General features: G+C 40.8%; 1 protein-coding gene across 1 annotated transcript in view; it reads left to right on the forward strand.

The window, feature by feature from the left end:
* Positions 1–23,490, forward strand: part of CUBN (cubilin) — a 264,425-nt gene that overhangs the window by 124,747 nt on the left and 116,188 nt on the right. Inside the window, exons 32-34 of the mRNA XM_035021543.1 lie at positions 19,067–19,226; positions 20,977–21,090; positions 22,952–23,062. Of these exons, the coding sequence (XP_034877434.1) occupies positions 19,067–19,226; positions 20,977–21,090; positions 22,952–23,062 (385 nt within the window). The remainder of the gene's footprint in view (positions 1–19,066; positions 19,227–20,976; positions 21,091–22,951; positions 23,063–23,490) is intronic.

The raw sequence follows: 23,490 nt of genomic DNA on the forward strand, positions 1-23,490 counted from the left end.
GTTTTACAAGATGAAATCAGTAATCTACTTAAAAGATCAGTTGATTTATGACTATAAATCTAAGTTGGCAAAGCATTGTACAAACTTAAGGTATAGAGCAAAATATACACTTGCCATAACAGTGACTCACACCAACTCTCCTGACAAAGACAATTTAAACATTTTAATGATATTAAAAACATTTAATGATATTAAAAAACACCTTCCTAAATGTAGCACAGAACTCACAAGATAGTGTGAAATTTCTGAGTTAATATTTGAGAGATGTGAGTCTAGTATTTGAGATAGCTTTTACCTATAGGGCATTTGCTGATCCAGAAGGGGTTAGCAGCACCTCTGTGAGCCTCTCAGGGCGAAGAGAAGCAAAGTTTGAGTTCAGAGATGGAATAGGGTGGAAGTCCTGCCAAACCATCCCATATCCTAGGTATAAGGAAAATAAAACAGCCTTCACAGAGACTGCATCCCAGCTTTGAGTCATCTGAGTGGCCCCCAAAATCTGAAGCCATGGAATAATGAGAGGGCACCCTGTACTGTTAACATACCTTTGGACATCTGACAAAGGCAATTTAGAATCTTCTTCAAAGGGAGATAAATTCATCCTAGATCTCCTTTCTACTAATAATTTTTCGTGGACAATAGCCAGCACATTATAAAAGATATGCATGTACCTGAGGAGATAATATAACATAAATGAGATACAATATGAATAACAGACAATGGAAATAAACATACTAATATGGCAGATTGGTAAACAATTACGATTACTAAGCTTGTGGAGATAAAAGTCAAACTTGAAACTCTCAGCAAGGAACTGCAAACTATATAAAGTGACACTGCAAATATGAACGAGAACCAATTAAAATTTTTAGAACTGGATAAAATATAATAGCTGAAATTAAGATCTAGTCAAAGCTTTTTTTTTTTTTTTTGTATTTTAGACAGATTAGACAGAGATGACAAGAGAAACAGTGAACTGGAAGATAAGTCAGAAGAATCTATTTAGGGAAAAAGCACAGATAAGCAAAAGGATAGAAAATATAGAAGAGAGGTTAAGACACATAGAAGAGGCTTATAAAAGATATAACATACATTTGGGGTGCCTGGGTGGCTCAGTCGTTAAGCGTCTGCCTTCGGCTCAGGTCGTGATCCCAGGGTCCTGGGATCGAGTCCCGCATCAGGTTCCCTGCTTGGCAGGGAGCCTGCTTCTCCCTCTCCCACTCCCCCTGCTTGTGTTCCTTCTCTCACTGTGTCTCTCTCTGTCAAATAAATAAATAAAATCTTTTTAAAAAAAAGATATAACATACATTTAGTTGTAATCTCAGAAGGAAAAGTGAGAGATAAATGGAACAGAAGCAATATTTGAAAAGCTAATGACTAAGACCTTTCTAAAACTGATGAAAGACATCACATTTATAAAAACAAGAATCCCAAGGAACCCAAACAACTAAGTGAGTAGAAATAGAAAGAGAAATAAATAGAAAGATATACTAATCTAAAAAAATGAAAGATAAAAGGAAAATATTACAATCAGTCAGGGGAGTGGGTAGGGAACAGATTGCCTTTTAAGAAGTGGCAGACTGAACCCTGACTTTCAACAGTGATGATTAGAAGGAGAAAAGACAATGGAATGGTGCCTTCAGTCTAAAGAAAGAAAATAACTACCAACCAGGGACTCGGTACTCTCCTAATATAATAGTCTTTAAGAATGAAGGTGAGGGCGCCTGGGTGGCTCAGTTGGTTAAGCAACTGCCTTTGGCTCAGGTCACGATCCTGGAGTCCCGGGATTGAGTCCCACATCGGGCTCCCTGCTCAGCAGGGGTTCTGCTTCTCCCTCTGCCCTCTTCCCTCTCGTGCTCTCTGTCTCTCATTCTCTCTCTCTCAAATAAAAATAAATAAAATCTTTAAAAAAAAAAAAAAAAGAATGAAGGTGAAATAAAGCATTGAAACAGAAAAGGGGTCTTCAAGAGAAGTTCAAATGGGCCAGAAACAAATTGTTTACCTCGTAGATTTGCCTGCAGTGGGCAATTCTCCACCATTTGCTTCCTCTCCCAGTTGGTATGGTGCCAGGTATGGTATCTTCTCTTCTCTCTGGTAAAGTCCGTAACCCATAGAATTCAACATACAAAGGTGTGTGAACAAAACAAAGCCAACATACAAAGGTGTGTGAACAAAACAAAGCCTAGGAAAAGGCATTTTTCCCCTCCTGTGTTCATGAGTAGAGCTATCCACCTACATGAGATAAAAATATACAGACAGGGTTTGCTATGAACCACTGCCATATCTCAGCCTGCAACCTGGCTTGACTTAACAAACTTAGCTGGAGGCAACAGATAGGAGGAAGTGAAGCCTCAAATATGATCTGGTCATAGGCATGGAGACAGGAAAATAAACCCAAAGACAGGTGCTGGGAGGAGTTCAGTCTAGCAGATGAGATAAAATATAAAATGTAATAGTCCAAACAAGTTGTTGGAAAAAGGGAATCCCGTATGAAGTAGTTGCAGTATCCCTGCCTGTGGGCAGATGGGGCATTCAGAAACAGGTGCCACTAAGCACTTGAGCAAGACTTCGATATAAAAAATGAATTACATCAATCGCATTGTGCCATGGTTAAGAAATCTAGCCTTGTGGTGGGGAAGACCTGGGGCTGAGCCTGAATTCTGCCATTTTCAGGCTGTGTTGCCTTGGAGAAAGTTAACTTTTCAGCTGCAGTTTCTTTAACTGTGAAATGGGGAGAATAAGAGTACCTGTGTAAGATTTATTGTTGGGATATTTGAGATGATGTAAGTGACCTGCTTTTCATGTAGAAAGGTATTGATTCATGCTAGCCATAATCATAACAATGCTGATGGTGAGTGCCCTCCGAGAGGCATGTTCAAGGAGCCTGGGAAAGGGGGCGGCACGGAATACTAAAAGGAGCAATGGGCTGAAGATCCAGGGCTCCCCATCTGTGATCATGGGCCTCAAGGACATCAGTGAAAGAAGAACCTGCTTAAGAACCTTTCTCATAGCACAAGGCCTAGCATCTCATGTACCTAGGACGCCATAACTGTAGTAATCATCATGAGAAAAGAGAAGGAGCGATTCATTTGGGTCTGGAAGCCAGAGAGGGTTTCACATTGGAGATGACATTTGAGTGGCAGAATTTCACCAGTAGAAATGTGGTAGTGAGGCCAAGAAAGGAGGCTTTGGGAAAAGAATAGGGGAAATTGTGCACCGAGGTATGACTATGCACAGACATGTGGGAATAGAAAAGACGTTGTACTGGAGTGTGGCTATACATGGGTGAGCATGTAGAGACCAAGAGTCTATAGAAGACATTCTGAGTGGCCTCAGGATTGGACAAACTCTCTCATGCTTTCTGAATCTGAAATTATCCTATAGAGAGAATGGGAAATTTTCTGTAAAACAGAGGAATCACATACTCAAAACTGTATTTTACAATGATAAGAGGCAGCCAAGTGAGGACTGGGTTGGCAGAGAAAGAGAAAGGTAGCATGAAGGCTGTTTGGGAAGCTGTGGAAAAACCTTGGGCAGTGGCCTTGGGTGTGGCAAGAAAGAGACGTATTGGAGAACTCATGGTGGTTGTACCATCACCAAAATTTAGAGACTAATTACGTGGTAAAGGGTGAGGTGGGTGATAGAGATGAGGGAGTTAAATCTATTCACTTGAAGAATGAGTGAGTGATGATGCCACGAAGTTAAGTGAGTAAAGGGGTAGATACCATGGGTTTGATTTTTGGAAACTTTTAAGTTTAGAGGTCCATACTATGGCCTTTATAGAGTTTGACATAGGAGTTTAGTGCTCAGGGTGGCATCTGAGCTGGACATGTACATTTGACGATATTTTTGTATATCTGGGTAGTTGTTAAAGCCACAGAAGTAGGTGTGATCACTTATAATAGCATTTTCTAAAGAGAAAAGGGCCAAGTAAACTCTTTGGGAAATATCACCATTTAAGGGGCAAATGGAGGAACAGAGGAAGAGAAGACTAAGAAAAGGCACTCAGAAGTAGGTGGAGAACCAGAGAGAGTGGTAGTATAGAAATGAGGAGTGAAGCCAATTTTAAGAGTGGGTGATCAAAGGTATCGAAGGTATCAAATCCAGCAGAGGTCAGCTAGGAAGGGGATTGAAGCAAGGCCACTGGATTCAGTCTTTGATGACCTAGTAAGAAACAGGATGGGTGTGGGTAGTAGTGGAAGACACTAGATCATGATGGGTTAAGAGGGACAGGAGCTTCTTAGCTTTTTCCTAGAGTTATGGCTGTGAATGGTATAAGGTGATAAAAGGCTATAACCTATGGGTAAGGCAAGACCAATGGAAAGATGGTTTTTTTGTTTGTCTGTTTTAATGATGGAGAAGCTTGAGCATGTGGAGAAGGCATGGTGCTGGTAGAAAAGAACAGCTGAATGTAAGGGATAAATGGAAAAACTGATGAAGTCATGTTCAAGGCAGAGATCTGGAGATGGATTGGTCCTATAAATTTCATATTTTCAGGATGAGAAATTAAAACACATGGCTAACCCTAAGATATATAGTTTTCTTCGATTTGCAAATGTATTTAATTGAAAGTTACAGAAATCACACATAAGCTAAGTCATTTTTGTTTGTACAATTTATAAATTACCTTTACAAATAGATAAAGTAATGTGAAGAAGGACTATTCTGGTAAACTAGGGTAGAGATCTGCTATGTGTAGTTGCCAAGTGGACCCAGTTAATAGGATGGGAGGCTGGCAGAGCTTGGAACCAGGCGGGCAGTGTCCTGGCGAGGCTGGAAGCTTGGCTCCAGTTACAGTTAGTTGTCCAGGGGTTCATGAAGGCAAGCATTGAGGCACCAACCATCTATCCTTTACAGCTAGATGGACACTGGATGTGAAACGTACCCTACAGTCCAATATCTTACATAACATCTCTGCAGGTTAAGTTCCTACAAAGCCAATCATTCATTCTGGAGACATTCAAGTTAATTTCTTGGTCCTGTTGCTTAGAGTCATTAGCAAAGAGAAAAATATTCAGCTGCCAATGATACTGCCAGATAATATTTGTGTTCATGGGATTTTTCATAGAGCTCAAGTGTACTATTAAATATCAAGGTCAATTATGGCTGGATGCGACCAGCAATCACGTTTTTTACAACTCCTGTAACAGTTTGGATTATCAGAATTGGAAATATTAATTTTAACAGACATTATGACTAATAATCACAAACGCGTAGATACATAGGATGTTAAGGTTGCAAGAGGAGACATTAGAGATAATTTACTGTCATGTGCTGATTTTTTGGGTAGTAGTCTCATTTTAAAAATAAGAACATTGAAGTCCAGAGGGTCAGGATCAAGACCACGTAAAAATTAATAGCAGCCAGCACTAAAACATAAGCAAGCCTAAAGTAAGAGTAAGTATTCTGATCAAATATAAAAATTACAGTGTACAGGGCACCTGGGTGGCTCAGTCAGTTAAGCATCTGCCTTTGGCTTAGGTCATGATCCCGGGGTCCTGGGATCAGATCCCGCATCGGGCTCCCTTCTCAGCAGGGAGCCTGCTTCTCCCTCTGCCTCTCTCTCTCTCTGTCTCTCATGAATAAATAAAATCTTTAAAAAAAATTACAGTGTACATGCAAGGAACTGAACTGCAGAATAGAGGACAACTGAAAAAATAGGGGGAGAAATAAAACTAGGGTTCCTTTGGAACCATTTTGAATTCTCTTTCGGATGAACCCAGACTTCATTTATTGATATAAGTAAGAGTGTTAGGATTCCAGATATGACGTGGAAGGTGTCTTTGCCTTGAAGTCAGGTAGTCTGGGCTCCATATACCTATTTAATCTATGGTGTCAACTACGTGCCAAACCCCACTAGGCATTAGTGTCTGGGCATGGCTCCACCACTCACTCTCGTCATGGCTGGGGGATCTGAGATGGTTCATTTATAAAATTGAGTGCCTGGCAAACCCACAGAGAAAGAGGATCCAGTTAGGAGTTGCGTCTGTGGGTGGGAAGAGAAGTGCGAGGTGGGACGTGAAGAAACAGACACTGGGGGTCTGGTGACATCAGTGTGTGTTCACTCCAGAGGTCACAGTCAGACTCGCAGAGACTCGCTAAGCTTCGGTGTCTGCTTTGGGACGCAGGATCGGCCTTGGGTAGGATGCCATCTCCACACTCCACTTGCCCTGCAGAAGAGAGCTCTTCCTGTAGCAGGTCCAGTCCCCAGCGGTCCTAAGTGGAGGCAGGGTAAGCCCACAGGGGACCCCAAGCCATCTCTCTTGGCCTTGTGGAGGCAACATTTAGCAAGAAGAAGAAATGGATGAAAATTTTAAAATGGAACAGTAATGCACAGCCTCCATCCCCTTTCATGTAACCAGCAGCAGTAGTCTTTGTATCCCAAAGACAGAAATCTGGTGCACGAATTACTGGTAGATGCATGGCTGAATACATGAATAAGTGAATTCTGTAGTCTCTTCTCCTGCAATAATCAGCTCTTTAGTGGAAAATTGCAGATGACACATTTGGGAATGTGTTGTGCTGAGTTCACTCCCTGGCACAATTATTGATATACAATCTCACTATTTTGAGCCACATGAGAACTTAGATAACATCTCAGAAGTGTGTTTTCTAGAATTTCATGCTGCTGTAATGAAAAAAGAGAGAGAAACCGAATTTTCTGACTTCTACTGAAATGGTGATGGCATCGTGGGGAGCTAATCAGAAAGCTCAACTGGCGCTCAGGTCGCAACTAATTTGGTAATATGTTTGCACTTTCTGCTCAGTCCCTTTTGAGTGGCTGGTGTAATTAACCTCAGGCTCTCCTGAATGACACATTGTGAGTATTTCTTGCTAAGGCAGCAGTGGGACCCACTGGTTGGGCATGACTCTGTATGGTCAGCATGAAAATGGCTCCATTATGTTGCCTTTCATGAAGGCTGAGTATTAAAGTGACCTCCGACTGACAGTTTAATTGCTTAATTAGAGTCTCTCTTCTGAGCCTTAAATCCATGTAACTCTGCAAGCTCTTACCGATCTCTGAGAAATGCTGGTGGTAGCTCAGTGTGAGAGCAGGAGAGGTTGGTTCTGCTGCTGTAGCAGGGGCCCTGGAGACTCCTGCCCTCTGATTTCAGCATCCTCTTTGCTCAGCACAATGGAATGTCTGCCTTGTGAGAATCAGTCAGAAGCAGATAAAAGCAAGCAGAGCACAGTCCAGATCCAGCCTCTGGTTTGGAGAAAATATACATTAAGGCTAACAGAGCCTAGTACAAAAAAAAAATGGGGGCACATGGTGAGTAACTGTTTTCTTTTTGAAGCTTTGTGTGCTGATGGAGGAGAAAGAAAACAAAGAGTGTGATTTGAAGTAGAAGACCAGACCCCCTACCCCCACCCAAAGCCGCAGAGTCTGCTGTTGTTCACATAATTGGACAGTAAGGCACAGGGCAGAACAGGGCAAACACAGAATCCATATTTTGTTTTATTTTTTATTTTTTGGACACTACCCATGATGTGTTTTCTTTTAAAACATTGATCTTTTCCAAAACAGAGCAAATAGACACAGGAATAATAGAACTCAGTGCTTCAAAGAGACAATGGAAGCAATTCTTTAAATATTTATTGTTTTACAAATAAATTCATGACAAACAATCAGTCTCTCCCCACCTCCATTTCTTCCCTTTCTCCCTCACTTTTCCCCACAGAAAGTTTAGTTTCCATTTGCTGTTGGAGGACGATCTCTGATGGTTTCTTTAAACTGTTCTTTAAAACGTTTTATTCTGTGACTTGCTGTTGATAAGCTGCCTCGCCATCTTGCCTTGCAGTGCCAAATTAGTCACCAAGAGCTGTGCCAATGTTCTACATCCTCAAAGCAAAGTGTAACTGAGTTTGAGGCCACAGTTCTGGATCTGCGGGCACAGGCTTTGTTTGGTTTTGTTTGCGTTTCAGCTCACAGTCTCCCTAAATGCTTGCTTATTTGTGAAAACAAAATGAGCTTCTCGGATGTCTTTTCCTATCAACGTTTCCAGTAATCTTTGAGCTATTGCTTGCAACAATGACAAATTACTAGAGGTTATAATCTGTAAAAATTGAGGACCGAGGGCAATAATGTACAACAAAGGAATAGGGATGACAAAGTCCTGAGGTGAGATGTGAGATGCATGGCGGCTATGTATTTAACCTGGTGTTTGTTTATTTTTTATTTTTTTATTTTTATTTTTTTAAAGATTTTATTTATTTATTTGACAGAGGGAGAGAGAGTGAGAGCAGGAACACAAGCAGGGGGAGTGGGAGAGGGAGAAGCAGGCTTCCTGTGGAGCAGGGAGCCTGATGCGGGGGATCGATGTGGGGAATCAATCCCAGGACCCTGGGATCATGACCTGAGCCGAAGTCAGACGCTTAACAGTTGAGCCACCCAGGTGTCCCCTCACCTGGTGTTTAATCTCAGAGGTGTGGAGCCGACAAATATCACGGACTGAGGAACCCCACACTTCCTCCCCTTCCCCCACCCCCAAGAAAAGCTGCTATAATGAGTAATATTTTCATTTCCTTCCTCACATACACTTATGACTTTAACAGCTTGGATATTTTCCTAAGGGATCCCCCTCCCTATCACTTAATATTTCCTCTATCTTGGAGACGTTCCCATTCCAAATGGGAATTCCATTAACAGCTACACCACCACGTGTGGCACGTGAAAATATTTTAGAGACTCTCATCCGCCAAATTGACATTTTACCCCTATGTAAATGATCTCTTCTGTATCCCTCATATCTTATCCTTCCCCCGATCATCTTTAAGGCAATCCAAAGCAGTAGACATATGTTGCAAGGAGTTAAAAATGAAATAAAAGGTAAAGCCTGGGTTGAAAACCAAATTAAGCCAGGCCCAGGTGAGAGAGGAGGCCATACAGGTTGTGGTTTTTTAGACCAGAAAAGGACCAGAAGTGGATTTATATCTGAATCAAAGAGGAAAACCAAGTTTAGGGATCAGGGATATACATTTTAGGTTTATTTATTGGTCCTGGACACTGTGCCCTTTGTTACACAGTCTGCTGAATTAGCCATGCTGGGAATCCCATGCATGTTCAGTGGGATGGAATGCATGACAGATGCCAACTGCTCTGAAATCCATGGGGGCCCCAAATAAGACTTTCTCAAATGCCACTGAGGATGCTTTATTGCAGGTCTAAATAAATGAGACATTTCCATTCTATTTCCTGAGCTCCCATGATTGTCTTTCTCGGAGATCATGGACATATCGCTTAGCTTCAGAGAATCATGATCTCTCAATATTCTATTCTCAATGAATAAAACTGGATTTTATCTTTTCAGTTGGTTTCATGATAATTGCTCAGATGTCCCACAGATGGGATTCATATACTAGCTCTACACTGCTTAGTGTGTGACTAAGCAAGTTCTGCTTTCTGAGTCTCAATTTTACCAACTGTAAAGTGGAATTGGAAGAAGAATTTTTTTAAACATGAAGCATTTAGCACAGTGTCTTGTACAGATAAATGTTAATTGTTATTCCTCATTTTTTTATTACTACTACTACTGCCTCTATTACTACTAATACTATATTAAAGGTCTTATCTTTTTAAAAACTGTGAACTGTAGGTACACAGAACTGGATCCATAATCCAAAGTTCATTGCTAACTATCCTCATTAGTTATGAATAGACTCATTTTATCTTACCTCAATATTCTTTAAAATCTTAAACTATTATAATTTTTTTCATACATTCTCCACTCTGTCATCTCAGTGAATTGTGTCACTGTGTTATTTTAATGCCTTCCAGAAGATTCACAAATGAGTTCAGAAGGAAAAAAATAGTGGAGCAGAAAATGAAAACAAGAGCATAGTCATACACACATATCTATTCATATACATTCACGATTTGTTTGCGTGGAAAGCTCAACTCTGAAGCTCAGGCCAAACACTGTCGTACTTTGGGGGATTATAAAACATGCTGTGTGTTTTGCCTTTAAATTAAAAGAGTTTCCTCTTACTCTGGCTTGTAATAGATTTTAACCCACACATTCAGTGGGTTTATTTCCTCCCTGAGAGAGATGCAACTTCGTAAAGCCAGAAAATAGGAGAGGCCATAGAAATGCTTTCCTACTTCCTACTCTCCAACATGATCTGAAGGAATAGAAAATGCAAACATTACTGAGGAAGCTAACGTTCATGTTTCCCTGCTCAGTCATATGCTTCGGACTGTGAGTGCTGATGTTCTCAGTGAAGCGATTATGAGTCACTCAGTCAGCCAGAGTGTGGATCAGATCAGCGGGCAGGGGGCTTCGGACTCAGTGCTGTGCGCTGCATCCGGGTCAGACACTTGCTCTTTCACTCTAAGCAAAGCTTATCTTTACCTAGTACAATATTTTACAGGATGGGAACCTTGGCTTTCTTGTATCACATTTTACATTTTATAAAGAGTGCACTGCAGTGCGGTTATTGGGAACCCAAGTTAAAGGAGACACAAATTTAGGCAGGGAAAACTTCAGGCTGCCGTGGTGACCAAGGCGGGAGGTGGTGAGGTCCCTCACCCAGAGAAGGCCCACGGGGGAGGGGGGTGGCGGGAGGGACCTAGAAAAGACCTTGGAGAGAGAATTGACAGAACATAAAGATCCCCTGGATTTGGGGGATATGGGAGAGGTCTGAGGCAAGAAATGAGGTGAAGGAGGAATTAGGGGAGGGAAGATGACTTCAGTCTGAGACTGACATTCAAGGTTTGTGGGGCCATCCAAGCAGTGATGACTGGAATGCCACGGGATAGATAAGCCTAGAGCCTGGATAGAGGTCTGTGGTACATTTGGAGATATCAGCCAACCAACAACTGTCATGGAGCTCTTAGAACAGAACCCGTATCTGTTTGACTACATTCCTGACGGGCAGCAAAAGGCCAGATTAAGTGGCATTAGTAACCATCTGGCTTAGCTACCACGGTACTGTTGGAGGAATGGCATACTTTCTTGTCTTTGTACAGAATCATTTGTTTACATGTCTGACTGGCACACACTTAAATATTTTAAATATGTATGGTATTTAAAGGTTTTATATGCTCCTCATATTAAATTTCTGAAATATGGAAAAGAAGAAAAAAGAAATTAATACCATCCATAGTATTGCAATATAAGGACAAACTGTTAAACATTTTGGCTTATTTCCTACACAAACATACCTATCCAAACATACACATGCATGCTTATGCACACGTAAACATAGACAGTTAAGGTAACACCATACTTCATTTTGAATCCTACTTTTTTCACTTACCATTATTTAATATGTTTCTCCTTAAAAATACTTTGTTTGGGTAGATAATCAATTATATGGACATACTAGAACTCATTTAACCACTGGCTTATTATTGACCATTTTGATTACTTCTTTTTTATTATAATAATGCTATGTGAAAATATTATTTCCTTGATATAAATGCTCTTTTCTTTACTGAACACTCTGTTATGAAATATTTTAAGTATATAGAAAAGCATAGACTGTATAATGCATGGAGAGTATATAATGAACAAAATCATTTCACTGTCCAGACTTGCCAAGTTGTAATATTTTGCCATATCTGCTTTGAGTTCTTTTTTTTTCCCAAAAGAAATGAATTGCTCAGGAGATAGTGAAGTTCCATGTGTAGCCCACACACTGATACTATTCCCTATTCTTATCTTGGAGGAAACCACTTATGAGAATTTGGGTTTATTATTCCCATGGCTATTTTTATACTTTTTCATTTTTTTATACTTTTTCATGTACAGTATACAATATTATTTTGCATGTTTCAAAAGTTTATGTTAATACCACACAATACAATATCCTTTCATTTGCTCTTTGCACTCAAAGTTCCATTTTTTTTTTTAAAGATTTTATTTATTTATTTGACAGAGAGAGAGATAGCTAGAGCAGGAACACAAGCAGGGGGAGCGGGAGAGGGAGAAGCAGGCTTCCCGCGGAGCAGGGAGCCCAATGCGGGGCTCGATCCCAGGACCCTGGGACCATGACCTGAGCCGAAGGCAGACGCTTAACGACTGAGCCACCCAGGCACCCCCAAAGTTCCATTTTTAACATTTGCCTATGCTGTAATACGTTCAGACCTAATGCATTCCTTTTACCACCATACAATATTCAATTTCATGAGTATACCACAAATCACATACACATTCTGCCATTAATGTACAAAATCAGATTGCTTCCAATATTTGGCTGTTGCAACTCTTACAGCTATGGACATTCTTATACAAATTTCTGAATGCAATAATGCAAGAGTTTCCCTCGGGGAGACACGTTGAAGTTTAAGTGCTAGCTTTTACATTTACCCTATGTTGCCAAATTCCACTCAGAATGTATGTATGATAATTCCTATAATGAATTGGAGAAACTCACCTTCCCATCCATACTATATAATTTCCACTGAACTTTCAGCACAATGTCCTATTTGAGCTTTACAATGATGAGGCAGGGAGGAATTCTCTACTTCCATTTTTAAGATGACGAAATGATAACCACCAGCTTCTAAAGTGCCTTGGCAAGAAAACAAATACCAGAGGTCGACCCAGCTCTCAAGTCTAAGAACAGAATGTTTCCAGGTGTTCTGACCATAAGGTCTCTGTGCTTCCCATGTGTTCTGAATCTAAGATCAGTGAGCTGCCCCCGGGCCTTACTTGTTCTGATGGAAAATGTCAGATGGGCCAGAATCTGTGCATTGCCTGTCAGCAAAGGTCATGCAACTAAAAGGACATGAACAGTGTGGTTTGAGCTAACCATGGATAGCTACACCCTTTTAAAAAATATATTTATTTATTTTGGGGGGCAAGGGGCAGAGGGAGAAGGAGAGAGAGTCCCAAGCAGCCTCTCCACTGAGCACAGAGCCCCATGCAGGGCTCAACCCCATGACCCTGAAATCATGACCTGGGGACCTTGGGGAGGAACATAGATTTAAAATTACTGCCTTTCCTGAACTAGGCTGGATACTCAACTGATACGTTAATGGATCCTATAAATTCTTGAATAATTTGTGATAGCCTTACTTTCCAAAGAACAAAGGCAGAAACAAAGAAAGAAAATGGTGGGATTCCCCCAAAGGGCAACTGGATTCCCTGAGTGTTTCTCATGTGCCAGGCAGCACATGTTACTTCAGTGACTCCTCCCTCCATCCCTGGGAGAACCAACTATTAATAAGGAAGTGAAGGTGTCACGCTGTCTTCATTTCTCCCTCTTGCACACACAGCTCTGTGCGCTCAGTTAGTGTCTGCCCATCATCACGCCCTGACAACTCATTAGACCTCCAGTGACCTGCATGTCACTAAGTTCATGAGTAATTTTTACTCCTTTCAGTAGAGTTTTCAGTGGTTGATCACTCTAAGTGTGGAAAAGGAGACTCGGGGGTCTAGGAAACCCATCATTCTCCATAATATTTTCCGGAATTTCTGCATAGAGAAGGGAGGAGGTCACCCTGATGGCCATTTCTTGCCACTGTTCACTTTCCAAGCCCTCTCTTTCTTTTTATGGCCTTTTGCCTTCTCACCCTCCCTTGTAAAAGAACGTTGGAATTTATAATTTTTTTCTTTATTTCTCCAAAATACCACAAACTTGAGGTTCTTTTGTGTAGTAGACTTTGACTAAATAGTTCGAGACTGGCAGGTGATTACTGCAAAGAGCAGGACAGCAACGAAGTTCTAATGTGATATTAGACATCCTTATCCTTAAGGCTCCACTGTTCATTCCTTCCTCACTCCTCATTTCACACCTCCTGCATTAGTTATCTATCACTGAATAACAAATTTCCCCAAAACCTAACGCCTTAAAACAACAGCATTGATACTTTCTGTGGGTTAGGAATGCCAGTGCTGCTTACCTGGCTCTTTCCTAGCTCACTCACAGGGTTGTTGGCAGGATTCAGTGGATTTGGCTCATGGCAGACAGTGGGCTGGAGGCCTGCCTCAGCTCCTCGCCAGGCAGGCCTCTCTGCTGGGTGTCTTACAGCATAGGAGCTTGCTTCAGAGAGGGCCAGCAAGAGAGAGAGCTGACAAGATGGAAGAGTCCATGTTTTGTAACCTAATCATGGAAGTGACATCCCATCACTTGGACCCTATCTGTTTATTAGAAGCAAGTCAGTGGGTCTAGCCCACATTCGGGGAAAGGGAGGAGATTACACAAGGGCATGAATCACTTGGAGCCAGATCAGAAGATGCCCCCACTTCCCACCCCCGCAGTCCCTGTTAGGTAATATCCATGGGTTATGTGCCCTGCCCGGGCTCCAACCTCATTCATATTACTGGACAACCCCCCACCCTCAGACCTCTTTTCATTTTTGCTTCCATAGCTTCCTACTTTTATTCATTTCTTAAACAGCAATTTAGCTTTCTCTTTGTCTCACTTTCATAATAGAGACTAATATCTCTCGAGTACTTACTATGTGCCAGGAAGCATTGTAAGTACTTTGTATCTTTGCACTCATTTAATTCTGATGAGCAATATGAGTTATCTCCTCGTGTCAGTCACACATATTTCTATCATCAGTAAGTATCTGGGAGGCAAAAGTTCCCTTTATTTTCTCAGATTACCAGTGCTTAGGACTCTGACCCCAGGCTTCTATATGTGGCATCATAAAGGGATGCTAGTCTCACACCTGAATGGCTCCCCACCCCAGTGTCACCTAATGCTGGAGTTGACACATGTTGCCTTCAAAACAGGGTTGATATTCCTCAAATCTCCTTAAGATATTAAAGCATCAACTATTAAAATTCATAAATGTTTGGCTCAGTTCTAACTTCTGGGTAGAGCTTAGAGTATGGAGGGTTCCCATAGTGCCATAATGTCCTGTGTCCTGAATACTCTGGGCTTTGGGGACAGGTCTGATGTCCTCGGCTCACCTTCTGTCTTCTGTGTTCTCTGGCTGTGTTGGCAACAGGTTGGCACAGCCAGTAAGAAGGGCACCAGGAGCTGTGTGTGTGTGGTGTGGCCTGTGCCCTGTGATCAGACCCTACTCCACTGCCATTGGGGCCCAGAATGTAAAAAGCCTGCCCAGAAAGCAGCCCCAGTTGACCTCTTTCCCACTGTGAATAGCCTCTTTTACCCACTGTCATGCCTGCTATGCATTTCTACATTCCGATCCATGAGAAAGAGGAGAGTTAGTTCTTAACTCTGGGCTTTCCCTCATTCTTAGTCCTCAGTTCTTAGAGGCCCATATACTCTTATATATGGAACTCATTGACTCATCCATACATCAAACATTTATTTTCTGTTATGTGACAGATTCTACTCTTTTAACAAGTCTCCTATTCTCATGTGATAAATATGTTTAGGTATCTTTTTAAAAAAGATTTATTTATTTATTTTAGAGAGAGGGAAGAGGGGCGTGGGCAGAGGGAGAGAATATTCAGGCAGACTCCCCACTGAGCACAGAGCCCAACACATTTCTTATAATGACCCTGAGATCAAGACTGAGCCAAAACCAAGAGTTGGTCACTTAACTGACCATGCCACCCAGGTGCCCCAAGATTAGGTATTTTGAATGTATGTGTTGGTATCTGGAAATTTGACAAAACTCTGAATACTTTGTAAAGACACTGATTAACTTCTTGTAGGAATTACCACTTAACCAGATATGCCTTTGTTTTTAGAGCCCCTGTAGTTGGAACTTTCAGGGATGGTGGCCACTTTTCCTTTTGTGGATTCAACTTCAAAATTTTACTATTGTCATCTAGAGAAGAGTTAATAGAAATGTACAGGTTTTGGGGTTTTGTTTTGTGTATTTCTTTGACTTTTATCACTGGAACAACAGATCAGAAAACCAATTCTTAGGCCTAGAAAACTTTTGGCAGTAGACTTCAATAAGAATTATATATCTATAAATTATGTGACTATGTTATATGTGTAGCCAGTAGTAATATAATTTGCGAGTTCTGCCTTGGGAACTAAATGGGAATAATTGCATATTGATAATTTTCATGACTTTAGGATTTTAAATATATGGGAGCAAGATTTCTCATATTTTTTCCCTTGCAGTTTTTTCTTATAATTTTATTAATTAAAACTTAAATTTATTTGATATTACAAGTGTTAGGAATAGTCTCAAATAAAAGAATTGCTATTCTAAACTTTTCAAAAAATCAATTGTTTCTTTGAAAATCTGAGGTCTTAACACTTTCATAAAGTGATGATTTGGTATATGTAACTTAATAACTATCGTGAGCATTTTAAAGAGAAGTGATGCAATATAACATAGAATTTGGGGAGAGAAGAAATAAGTTCCTGACTCTACTCCTCACTATCTGTATGATCTTGGATGAGTTACTAGCTTATATCGGATGAGGCAACACTTTAATAGCTAGCATACTTGTTAAGTCTCACTTTCTTCATTAAAAAAAATCACATGGTGTTGAGGACGAGATTAGGATGTTTGTGATGGTGCTTATAAAATTACAACATGCTAATCAAATGTAGGGTGTCACTGGTATATAATTTGATTCAGGGACATTTGGAAACCTTCTGCCTCAGATCCGTTTCCTGCAAAGCAAAGCCCCAGGCATATGAAGTGAAGCCAAGGCCCTTTGATTCCAAGGTTGGGGTTGGGGGGTGGCGGGGAAGTTGGGAAACACGGAGACCCCCTGGAAGATGTAATCCCCAGGGAAATGGCTCATTCATATGACTCTCTGAACCTTCTAGCCTTACATTTTTACCTGTTTTGCCTTAAGAGGATTACAGCCATTTAAAAAAGGGAGGAACGATACCTACTTACTCACTAGGCCTCTGAATTTGGGGAGAAAGAAAGGAGACTAGAAGAGTCTTGCTTTTGTGAGTATATGGACTTGTAAAAATCTTCAGAGTGTGTGTTGTTTCTGTTGGCGGTGTTTTTTTTGTTTGTTTGTTTGTTTTGGTGGGGGAGTCTATAAACCTCACAGAACCCCAGTATTCCACTAAGTATAAGACATGCTGTGCTAAACAAATTACTAGAGAGAAGCAAAAAGATTTATGCAGGTAGTCCTGACCAAGAGTGAATTGGTATATTCTCCAGACTTCTAAGGCATTCTAGAAGGTATTCTTTAAAGCAAGACAGTATTAATATAACATTACTGAAATCTTAGGATGTTATATCTGTATAACCTTAGGAAAGTATAAAGCCAAGTATAGAAATAATAAATTCTTGTATTAAACCAAATGTTAACATTTGAAGTAGGTTAAAGTATAAATGTAGTGAGAGGTTTTGTAAGGATGACTTATATGTTGTTTTGAGTACTATTGATGGTGTTCAACATGTTCAAAAGAAGTAGTCATACCAGATTGGAAACTGTAATTTGACTTGGTTATGAAAATGTAATTGAGTTTTAAATCAATTTTTTTTTAAGTAGGCTCCACACCCAGCCACCAGTGTGGGGCTTGGACTCACAACCCTGAGGTCAAGACCTGAGCTGAGATCAAAAGTCAGACACTTAACCCGCTGAGCCACCTAGGTGCCCCAGAGTTTTGAATCAGTTTTTGAATTTGAATAAAAATCAATTTTAAAGTTTTATTTATCGGTTTAAAGTTTGAACATAAAATAAAACAAAGAAAAAGAAAATAAGAGAAGTGATGTTTCAGAACCACATTTATTTAAAATTCATTATTGTGAAAGTTTTAGTTCCTCAGTAGACAGTTAAACATCTTATTGATGTTTCGTTCATGTGCTTACATGAACTACACTGAGCATTGCCTCCCAATCATACTTATGTGCTAAAGAGAACACTGATTTTAATCATCCCTAGATATTTTAAAGTAATTTGTGTGAGACTTCCTTGTATCAAATCCCTGAACTTTCTGTTTTTTCCCAAGACTTTCTTATGAAATATAAATGACAATTTATCTTGAGTGAAACAGCCATATTCTAACTTTGTATTTTAATCCCACTCTGCTGGTTACCAGTTGATGCATCTATCTTGCTTAATTGATACCTTGCATTAGACGATATGAGAGTTTCAGTTCTGGACTTTAGGATCTAGCTGTCTGATTCAACATGACCTCCTCCCTCTTAAGAATTGTGTAAGTCGGCCACATAATTTGCTCTTTATATGTAGCAATTATCTTCTTAAAAATGGAAGGCATTTGGGGAGAAGAAAATGGGATAGTGTATATGAAGGGCTGAATCAGTTTCCGGCAGGTAGTAAGCACTTAATGAATGGTTGACATTATTGTTATGGTCCAAAGAAAAGGAACTCACTCCCCCCATTTACACATAAGAGTGTCAAAAACTTCACAGCAGACCACTGAGCTCTGAGGAAATCAAGCTTCAATTTCACAAACCAGTACAGTGATTTGGGTACATGTAATGTCAACTCTATTCCATTAGTACCTATGGAGGGTCAGCTTAAGTCCCAACATTGCACTGGGCAGACATAGAGCCTAATACTTTTTTTTTTATTAATTAGATAATTTTCTAAGTTAGGCTCACATCACTCTATCATTTGAAAGAATTCTGCCATTCCTTCTACCCTATGAAAAGCAGTAAGTTCCAGCAAATGTTGGGTTTCTGAAAACAAATGGTTACTCCTCCTTATTTCTCATCTATTGGTTCCTATATTCATTCTTGTGTCAAACATTTCATGTTGTGGGGAATGGCCCTTGATATGAGGCAGTGGGGTCAGGGGAGGAAGGAGGGCTGTGAAAGTGAGGGCATTTATAAAAATATCCAGGGATGTTGCGCCGGGGTGGCTCAGTCAGTTAAGCGTCCGACTCTTGGCTTTGGCTCAGGGGGTGATCTCAGGGTGGTGAGATTGAGCCCTAAGTCGGGCTCTGTGCTCAGTGAGGAGTCTGCTTGAAGATTCTCTCCCTCTGCCCCACCTCCCTGCTCATGTGCGCATGCACATGTGTATGCGCACGCACGCTCTCTCTCTCAAAAAATACATAAATAAAATCTTAAATAAATAAGTAAATAAATAAATAAATAAAAATATCCAGGGATGTAATGGTGACCTAAAGATCTAGTGAATGTGTTGTTTTCCACTAGCCCCATGTGTCGATAGCCCATGGAATATGGGCCTCCTAGATGTAAATCTGAAGTTCTCTGAATCACTATTTTCCCTGTTGTCTTTCTTTGTAGGCATACGATGGTTTAAGTGCCACAACTACCCGCCTTGCCCGTGTGTGTGGAAGACAGCTGCTGGCTAACCCCATCACCTCTTCGGGAAACAGCCTCTTTCTGCGATTTCAATCCGGCCCTTCCAGACAGAGCAGGGGCTTCCGAGCTCACTTCAGGCAAGGCAGGTGCCTCGTGTATCTGTGTGTCTCCTTGAGGCACTGGCCATCTGCTCTGGAGGTTCTTTTTAGTGCTACAGTGACATGAGGCTAGGCCTCAGGAACTGGTCCCCACTTTCTACTTGACAGGTGACAATTTAAATAGAACAAAGGAACTATCCAGCTGTTCATCCTTTACACTTACTCGGGGCTAACAGATGATAGCTAACTTCCTTTGGATCTGTGTATCTCTCAAGCAAGCTTTCAGAATAATACTTCAAAGTATTTTTAATACAAGAGTCACTGTAAAAAAAGTATCCAAATTCATTCATTAGTAGATAAACTATCTAGCATTTATCCAAGATTTTATGCTGGGAGGAGATACTCCATAAATGACAAGACTTGCTTGTAATGTAGAGTCATATTGTATCCCTTGAGGTCCATGGTGCCCTCATTTCTGAGTCCTGCCCTTGTCCACCTGAGGAATCAGTGGTGTTTTCCATTGTTTTCATTATTAAATCACCACTTCTCAGTTCATCCTACTCCACCTTTTCACCCATTGCCTTTCATCTGGCTATTCTTAGAGATGAACCCTTTATCCCACTGTCAGAGATGGAACCTGGAGCGGGAGGAGTTTTTGGTCAGCTTCAATGTGGCTCTGAGCTTTACTCAGCTGGTCCTTGTCATTTCAAATAAGTGTGGGCCATTTAAAGTCACTTAGTCTATTTAGGGCTTGCTTGTATCCTATAGTAAAGAGCCCTGCCTAGGGATGGTTTCTGGATCGCGGTGTCCCAAAGATGCATTGTAGACTTTGGAACAAGACAGAATGCATAAATCAATCACTCCCTGAAGAAATGAATAGTTTCTGAACAAATTTCATTTTTCATTTAATTAATTACTTATGGTTTGCTTCAGAGTAAACAATGTCCTCAGTAGGTCTCCACTGGATTATTATAAAGCCTCCTCCAACTCACCCACCCTTTCCCCATCTTCCTGCAAAGTCAGCTCACAAAAGCTACACTGTGGTCATGCCCTTGAGCGCTCCATTGATCTGTCCCGGCTCCGTACTGCCTAGGGAATGGAGCCCCATTTCCTTCAGATGTTACCTAAGGGCCCTGGAACCTGCCCCAGTCTTTTTTCCAGTATCACTTCCAACAGCCCTCAAGAGAGCCACACTTCAGCCAAGTCTGTGTAGTTGCAGGCCTGACCCTCCTCTGTGTCTCAGCCCAGGCCACCAGCTCTCTGGACTACTCTTCCCCAGCCCTGGTTCCTCCTTCAGCTACCATCCCATCTGTGAGACAGCCCTTATTCTCTCCAGCTGGCCGCAGACTCTCTTTTCTGCGCTGCTGCAAAGCTTTGTACTTCTCTGATAATACATAGCCATCCTTATGCAGTCTTGTTCAATTGACTGTTTTCCTAAAAAAAAAAAGAAGTTGCTCATAAAGAGGTTATCCCTATAATTTATGAGTGGGTAGAGTAAGTGAATCAATAACAGAGTCTTGTTTGAATGATTCAGGCAATTCATAGCCATTTAATCTGTTATTCTTTGCCACTCCCCACTTCCTGCAATTGAAGAATATTGTTATAAACATACAGTGCATTTCTACTTTCTCATGGTTTATGTGCAGCTTCCTTGGCAGAGTACTTCCTTGGCATGCATTTCAGAAATAGGAGAAAATCATTTATGTTTTTACTCATCAAATCATTGTTTTGTACAGTCTGTAGATATCAAAAGTACCTGACGTGTGTGTGTGTGTGTGTTTGTGCGTTTCTCAGCCTGTGGAAGCTACATCCTCACCGACTCATTTGATACTATATCCTCTCCATTGTTCCCTGCCAAGTATCCAAACAATCAGAACTGCAGCTGGATAATTCAAGCTCAACCTCCTTGTAAGTAACAAAAAGAAAAAAGAAAAGGAATCCGGGATGGATGGTGTCTGTGGGAAAGTCCGTCTGTGACTCATGTTCTTATCTCCTTGGTGCTAACAATTGATGGGCTTCCTCTTCTTTTCGTGGAAGTTCCCATTCCTGATGTGCATGAGAATAAGCATTTCCTAATCTGGTAGAAAAGTAATTTTTACTGTTTATTCTTAATTAAAAAAAAAATTAAGGTTCAAGGCCTAACGAAGGGGGGAAAACACCCCCCTACAACCTTGCTGTGTTGACAGGCATGCGAAATTGGGAGTGAGCAAAAATAATTGATAAACAGTTTTTGACACCTGTGACTTGAGTGTGGTGGACACTCAGGACAGTTGCTAAATGACCAAATGAATACTAAGAATCATAGACTGAAAAATTAATAACTCATAGTTTGGGAGTGCAATGCCATGAGCATATTGATCTTTGGTCAAAGTGGAAGCTAATTGTAAAACCTGGTCTCTGGTGCAATGCCCGTATTAAAAAAAATTCTAGGACAAGCCTGGAAGAAACATTTTAAAAGTGCTTACATTATTTTCTTTTAAAAATTATAGAATCTCGGGAGGGGGGTGGGAGGATGGGTTAGCCTGGTGATGGGTATTAAGGACGGCAGGTTCTGCATGGAGCGCTGGGTGTTATACGCAAACAATGAATCATGGAACACTACATCAAAAACTAATGATGTAATGTATGGTGATTAACATAACATAATAATTTTAAAAAATTATAGAATCTTTTTTGACCTGGTAACAACCTGGTGGTAAGTATTACTGTCCATACTTGAGAGACAGAGAAAATGAGGAGACCCCCTAAAGACTCAGAGCAAAATACCTTGCAAAGAGGGTGACCCTGGGGCCATATGTATCCTGTTTCAGATGAGTCCTGCCTTTCCTTCAGTTTTTCAGGAAAAATTTATGACTTCAGACATAATGTAGGAAAGGCATTAAGTTCTTTATAATTACAATGACCTTTGTGACAATAAGCGAATCACTTAAGCTAATGAGGCCCCATTTAGCTAATCTAAAAAATGAAGAATTTGAGTGAAATATTCTCTACCACTTCTCCTAGGGATGTTAAGAGTTAACAAAAGAATGTCTTTATTGACATGCATATGATCTGGGGGATGGTGAAGTAATCCTTAGCCAAAGAAAGTTGCCAGCAAGCCAGAAACTAAGCCTTCCATAAAGAAGCCCCCTGCCTTGAGCCGAGCAGTTTTGCATGTAAGGATAATTTCTAATGAGTTGTAAAGCATTTAGATGAAAGATCTTACTGGTTCAAAGACATTAGTAGGAAAAGATCCTATTCTGAAGATTAGGGACCTTGGAAGAACAGCAAAAGAAAAATGCACCCAGGCACTTGCCATTCTGCAAGGAATTCAAAACTTTCTTTATAAATGACTACAAACCTCTAGGGCCCTAGCTCTGGCCTTCAAGTGAACCAGAGAGCGAAGAGAGCGAGGCTCTGCATGCCAGCGAGCTAAGAGTGTCTCATTTACAAGTCAGCAAACTAATCTATTGAGAAAAGTGCTTCCGAGAGGAACCCAGCAATGGCTGATATAAAAGGTGTAAAGACCATATATTCCAACAAGACACTCCCTGTGGTCTCCATGGAAGGAACATACCCAAGGGCCCTCTTATTTACCACTACCAGCATTTCAAACTCTACAGGCATTTTCATAAAACATTGATTCTGTCATTCTTCAGAGGAACCAAAAGCGATGCTTCCCTGCTGGAGAACCAGCATAGTAAGTGATCAGAGGTAAAATCTCTCTCCCTGAATGTTTTTTTTTTTTTTTGCCAGGACTTTATACTAGTCTCCTCTCCTTTTCCTACAGTCAACCACATTACCCTCTCCTTTGACCACTTTGGACTCGAAAGCAGCACAACCTGTACACAAGACTTTATAGAAATTTTGGATGGTGATTATGATGATGCACCCCTCCGAGGTACGGCAGCTCTCACCCCTTCTCTGTGGCCCTGGCTGGGTTTTATTTATAGATTGACATGTGCATATGCTGTCATTCCAGGTTAGAACATTTCCAGTGGATACCAAGGGCAGCATAAGCCAAGTAAAAATAATTAGAGGGTAGGAAAGCAGGATTTAATGTGGGGTTCAAGAAACACAGCTTGTTCATATTCAAGGACATGAATGGTTTATGTATTTGCCTTTTAATTTGAAAGTTGCAGCTCCTTCAGATAGCAGTGAAATGTAGTCCCTGGCATACGATAGCATTCTGTGAGAAATTTCTTGTTAATATATGACCAGTTCTTCTATTCAGATCGAGTGTTTCTTCTGGTTTTGTCCTCAGTAGAAGCAACAGAGGAATGAATGAATGAATGAATGAATGAATGAATGAATGAATGAATGAATGAA

The sequence above is a fragment of the Mirounga leonina genome, unplaced genomic scaffold (genome assembly GCF_011800145.1).
Source record: "Mirounga leonina isolate KUSES-001 unplaced genomic scaffold, KU_Mleo_1.0 Mir_175, whole genome shotgun sequence".
NCBI classification, from domain to species: Eukaryota; Metazoa; Chordata; class Mammalia; order Carnivora; family Phocidae; genus Mirounga; species Mirounga leonina.